This window comes from Microtus oregoni, unplaced genomic scaffold (genome assembly GCF_018167655.1).
Source record: "Microtus oregoni isolate MIOR12 unplaced genomic scaffold, Mior012 000056F_ref0000123, whole genome shotgun sequence".
NCBI classification, from domain to species: domain Eukaryota; kingdom Metazoa; phylum Chordata; class Mammalia; order Rodentia; family Cricetidae; genus Microtus; species Microtus oregoni.
The window spans coordinates 9,778,226-9,784,195 of record NW_024543832.1 but is presented as its reverse complement, the minus strand read 5'-3'; the positions used below and the strand labels follow the sequence as shown (position 1 = coordinate 9,784,195).

Below are 5,970 nucleotides of genomic sequence, written 5' to 3'. Positions count from 1 at the left end.
TCCCAATGGTAGGCAGCCAGGTGTCAATGAACAGTTTCAAATGCACAATCACAGTTCTAACACTGGTTGAACTCAGTGAGTTCTTTTGCATGCAAGATTCAAGATGTCATTGATTTTTACTGCTGAGTAGTAATGTAATGTGTAAATGTGCCATACATTTGTGTCCATTCTTCAGTTGAAGGACATCTAGGTTGCCTTGAATTTTACCTGCAAATGGATGGAATTAGAAAACACTATCCTGAGTGAGGTAACCCAAGACCCAAAAAGATGAATATGGTATGTACTCACTCGTAAGTGTATGCTAGCTATAAACAAAGGACATTGAGCCTATACTTCATGATCCTCGAGAAGTTAATAAATAAGATGAACCAAAAGAAAAACATATATACACCCACCTGGAAATTGGAAACAGACAAGATAGCCTGACAAAATTGGAAGAGTGGGGGTGGGGGTGGGGGGTAGAAGGAAGAGTAGAAGGGAAAGAGGAGGGGAGAAGGGGCGGGTTGAGGAAAACTTGAGGGAATGGGATAGTCGAGATGAAAAAAGGGACAGATATGAGAGCAAGGAAAGAGGTATCTTGACTGAGGGAGCCATTATGGGGTTAGAAAGAAACCTGGTTCTAGAAAAATTCCCAGGAATCCACAATGCTGACCCCAACTAAGACCCTAAGCAATAGAGGAGAGGGGGCCCAAACTGCCCTTTCCCGGTAGTCAGACTGATGATTATCTTAAATATCACCATAGAACCTTCACCCAACAACAGATGGAAACAGGGGCAGAGACCCACATCAGAGCAATGGATTGAGCACCCAAGGTCCAGTTGAAGAGTGGAAGGAATGAGAATATGAGCAAAGAGGTCAAGACCATGATGGGTTCACCCACTGAAACAGTTTGCCTGGGCTAATGGAAGCTCACCAACTCCAACTAGACTGGGAAAGAACAAACATAGGACCAAGCTAGTCCTTCTGAATATGCTTGACAGTTGTATGGCTGGGGCAGACTGAGGAAACACTGGCAGTGGCACTAGGATTTATCTCTACTGCATACACTGGCTTTTTGGGATCCTATTCCCTTTGGATGTATGTCTTGCTCAGCCTAGATATAGTAGGGAGGGCCTTAAACCTTCCACAAAACAAAGTGCCTTACCCTCTCTTAGGATTGGAGGGGGTGGGGTAGGGTGGGAATGGGAGGAGAGGAGGAAATGGGAGTTTGGATTGGTATGTTTTTTAAGAAATTCAATAAATTAAAGAAAAGAAAAGAAAGTTTACATTCAAAAGAAAAAAAGCTCAGTGAGTCCTAAAACAAAACAAGAACATATGAATTGTAGGAAGGCACCTGTAGGGACGGGGGAGATGGCACGTCTATGAGGAAGAAAGGTGAGATTGTGAGAGAGAGAGAGAGAGAGAGAGAGAGAGAGAGAGAGAGAGAGAGAAAACAGAATGTTACACATGCGTTCATACATACACAGACATGTATGCACATACATACACAAACACAATCACGAAAGAACTAATATAATACAATTTTTAAAAGACTACAAAAAATGAAAATGGGATGGCCAAGTGACTCAGTTCTCAGCGACTCTTTCTACCAAGCCTGAAAAGATGAGTTCAATCCCCAGCCGAATCTTTAAAAAAAAAGAATTGCCTTTTTGACAGCATAATGAAACCTGCAGACCATTATTTAACTAACATAAACCTAGTACAGAAAGACTCTGTGAATTCACTGTTCACCATTTTTAAAAGCTAAGCTCACCTAAGGAGACTACAGAATATTGGTTTCCAGGGATGAAATGTTGGATGTTACATAAGAAAAAAATTACCAACCACTTGAAAATGCTAATACACAATTTCTTTGTCTTCTAGCTTTAACTTTTCAGTTCCAACAAGAGTTCCCCTATTCTGTAAAATACTTCCTTTTCCACTCCTTCATAATTTTCAGTGTAAAAGCAACATAATCAATTTTATCTTTATTGGCAAATACAAATGTGCCTATTTACATTTTATAGTGTGATATTTTGTGTACATCTCTAACTTAAAGTGATAACCATCAGCATGATGATTGACAGTTACTTTATAGAATGTAATGAGAGCCCTCAAGATTCATTCTCTTAGCATTTTTAAGGTGAAAATATAGGTACTTAATTTAACTACAGGCAATAAAACTTAACACTCCAGAATCAAAACATTTTGCTATAACATAGGTTATTGATAGAAGCAATGAATTCTAAATAATGGATAATTCTAGTAACATGGCCATTAGATAATCTATGGTAAGAATTATTAGCTCTTATAAAGCTCAGTAACATCTAAGGATTTATTTTTCAAGTATTAGGGCTTTGCTTATAATGTGCAAGATTCTAATCCAGGAGCTGATGTTGCTTATAATCTCTTTGCCTTGTCCAAGGAATCTGTTCTCATTCTCATCTATTGTAATTATTATGTACTTAATTATATCTTTGTACATAAAATCCAAGTGCTGTAAAACCTGGTACTGATTGGAAACTTTCTGCCAAGACCCATTGAATGCAAAATACTGTAAGAAACTACTTAATACATATCAGAGCACAGTGTTCACAAAAAACTGCATTATCACAGGAGCAAAGTGAAAATAGAACTATAAAAATCAACAAGTACTCTTTGCTCTTCTTTTATTTGAACATCTGTTTACCTGGTTTTGTAAAATGTATTTGTTTCTTTATAAACAATACGTTTACTTGAGAGCTGAATATAAACCATATTTCCAACCATACAAGAAAATATGTATTTATAATTCAGTAAATAATATAATTTCATTTACAGAAAAGCCAATCTTTTATTTTAAAACTATCTTAATTTTAAAACAAGAAGAAAAATCAATGGCAAAGAACAAATTAATTAAACAAAATTTTCTCACAAAATCTGTTCTGCTTATTACGATTATAGTATGTCTATAATTTTAAATATCTGCATATGTTAAGTGACTACTTTTTGAAAGAGCAGAAATTTAGTTATGGAGATATCTAGAGAGAAGACAGTGAAAATGCTGCCAGTCCTGCACTTTCACTTATTTCTGATCATGGCAGAAACCTGTCCAGGTTTCAGATAGCGACTCCTCAGCTTTGACATGGCTCCCTTAACCTCTTTGTTTCTCAAAGTGTAGATAACTGGGTTTAATATGGGTGTAAAGATGGTGTAGAACACAGCAAGGACTTTGTCAACTGAATAGCCACTAAAGGGCCACACATAGATGAAGATGCATGGTCCAAAGAAGAGTATGACAACGGTGATGTGAGCAGTTAGGGTGGAGCGGGCCTTGGCCATACTAGCAGAGGAGCGATTCCTAACTGTAATGAGAATCACAGTGTAGGAGATGACCAAGAGGAGAAATGAGCTCATGGAGAGAAAGCCACTATCTGCAACTATTAGTAAGCTGACAATGTAAGTGTCTATGCAAGCTAGCTTGGTCACCAGAGGGAGATCACAGAAAAAACTGTCCACCTGGTTAGGACCACAAAATGGCAAGTTAACAGTGAATGCCAGCTGGCTAGTTGTGTGGATGAAACCCACACACCAGGGGATGATGACCAGAATAATACACACTCGGCGATTCATGATTGTTGTGTAGTGGAGAGGCTTACATATTGCAACATAGCGATCAAAGGCCATGGATACAAGAAGTACCATCTCACCACCAGCGAAGAGATGAACACAGAAAATCTGAGCCAAGCAGGCTTCAAATGAGATAGTTTTCCGTTCAGACAGAAAGTCGGCAAGCATTTTGGGTGTAGCAAATGAGGCCACACATATATCTATAAAAGATAAGTTTGCAAGCAGAAAGTACATGGGGGTATGAAGTCGGGAATCTGAAGAAACTGTGAGGATAATGAGGAAGTTTCCCAGCAGAATTGCTAGGTACAGCAGTGAAAATATGAGAAAGAGGAAAGGCTGGAGCTCCTTTGAACTTGACAGGCCCAACAACACAAACTCTGTCACCCGAGAGTAATTTGTCTCATTCATTGACTTTGGAAGAGAATTATCTTCAGTTGTCTGCGTAGAAACAGAAGAGAAATCAATAAATTAAATAAGTTTGGTGTTCTTTTTCAATTACAGATCATATTTCAAAGATTACACTTTTATGTTTCTATTCTTGGAGCTTCTGAGGTATTGAAATTTACATAAATAATGCCATAGAATGGTATATGAATCTAGTTATATAAAGTCTGAAATCAGTCCAAGCAAATACATGGTTCTGAGGAGCCTAACTCTAGCCATTCTTATATAGAAATGAAGAATGAGCAGGACACGAAGTCCTGGGAGCTTTGTTGCTGATATGGCTGATAACAGTATTTACTTTGTGAAAACTTAGTGAAGTGTATGCTTCCTGATTTGCCATTTTATAAACAGGTTGTATATTGGTGGAGTTTATAATGACAGAGACAATTCCATATTTGTGTAAGTTAACTCATCTATATGGACCCTCACTCCCAATAACTATATATTATCTCCTCCTTTCTAAGTACAAAGTGTGTAAAGTACAATGCAAAGTCTTAGCAAAATTGAAAGATACAGAACTTCCCAGGATTTTTTTCTGATCACTCAGATCCTCTTGTAGATTCTCCTTACACTGTAATCTGACACATTTGTTCTTATCAATAAAGCCCTGGAGATCCTAACCTTCTTCATATACAAGCAATACTATTAAAAATGATAGCAATTTAATTGTGACATGATACACACACAGAGGGAGAGAGAGAGAGAGAGAGAGAGAGAGAGAGAGAGAGAGAGATTTGAAGACCCTCAATAATAATTAAGTTTAAGAATAGTGATTATGTATTGTAGAAATTTGAGTTATGAGAACTTTTTCCTACACAATTAATATGCCTTATTTTATCTAAAATTATTTCCTTTTATATTGTTTTTACATTATCTCAATTTGAACATCACTCACATTTAAGTCAAGTCTTGAAAGATGTTTTCTTTATTATTTCTAGCCACTGGCAACCATAGATATCAATGTCTTCTTTGATCAAAACTACTTGAGATTCACTAGATGAATTACTAAACATAGGGCAATAAATAATGAATAATCTTAATTAACTTGACCAAACAAACTCAGAATATAACATTTGTATTTTATGTCTCCAACTTGTCAGAAGTCAGCAAGGAACAAATTTGTGTTTTATCACTTGTACCTTCAAACCAAACCCACTGAGAGATTCAGAAATGTTTAAGAAGCAGAGTTTTAAAGCAGAACATACTACAGAGAAATATATAAGAACAAATTTAATTTTTAGAAGGTAGTACATTTTTCATGAACTTACATTTATTAATCTTTGCTCTACTTTTTAGAAGGTCCTACTCTTAGAGTTTTGTGCAAAGGAAAGAAAGCAATGCAAATAGAAACATTTTTCGGGGATTTTGATAAATACCCCAAGAGGGAGAGTAAGGTGTGAAAGAACCAGGAACTTCCTAGGGCGCTATGACAGAGAAATCTGTGAGTAGAGAATTTAAAATAGAGCATACAACCAATCATGAGAGTGGATCCTAGCATGAACCGGCCTCCAATAACTCCTCTGATTCTCCTGTAAAGTTGATTTTTCTCACTGTCTGTGGCTTTCTGGGCTCTTGGAAAACTTTGGCAAATTCTAGAGCCAAGTTTCTTAGCATCTGAAATAAAAGCAGTAGGAATATGAACTCAAACTGTATTTCCCATATAAGCCCTTTCTAATTTCCCCAGTTTATAGGCACAGAACTGCTGAGTCTCTCAAGGCCCAGTGCTATGCACTGTTATAGAATACTTAGATTTATATCTGCTTCCATAAGAATCATAGGCCAGCATATTGATCTCTTGTTCATTAATAACATCCATCATATTTTTGTCTGGTATATATACTAGATGGAATGTGTTAACATTTTACCTATGATTAATTAATTCTATATTAATAAATATAATAATGTCAGAATAATTAATGTCTTATTGGGCATCTATG

At 36.6% G+C, this 5,970-nt stretch overlaps 1 protein-coding gene across 1 annotated transcript; it reads right to left on the bottom strand.

The window, feature by feature from the left end:
* Positions 1–3,040: 3,040 nt before the first annotated feature.
* On the bottom strand, positions 3,041–4,006 carry LOC121438563 (olfactory receptor 4K15-like). Its single transcript, XM_041638813.1, has one exon. It carries the CDS (start codon positions 3,995–3,997, stop codon positions 3,041–3,043), a length of 957 nt encoding a protein of 318 aa, XP_041494747.1. The 5' UTR covers positions 3,998–4,006.
* Positions 4,007–5,970: the final 1,964 nt, after the last annotated feature.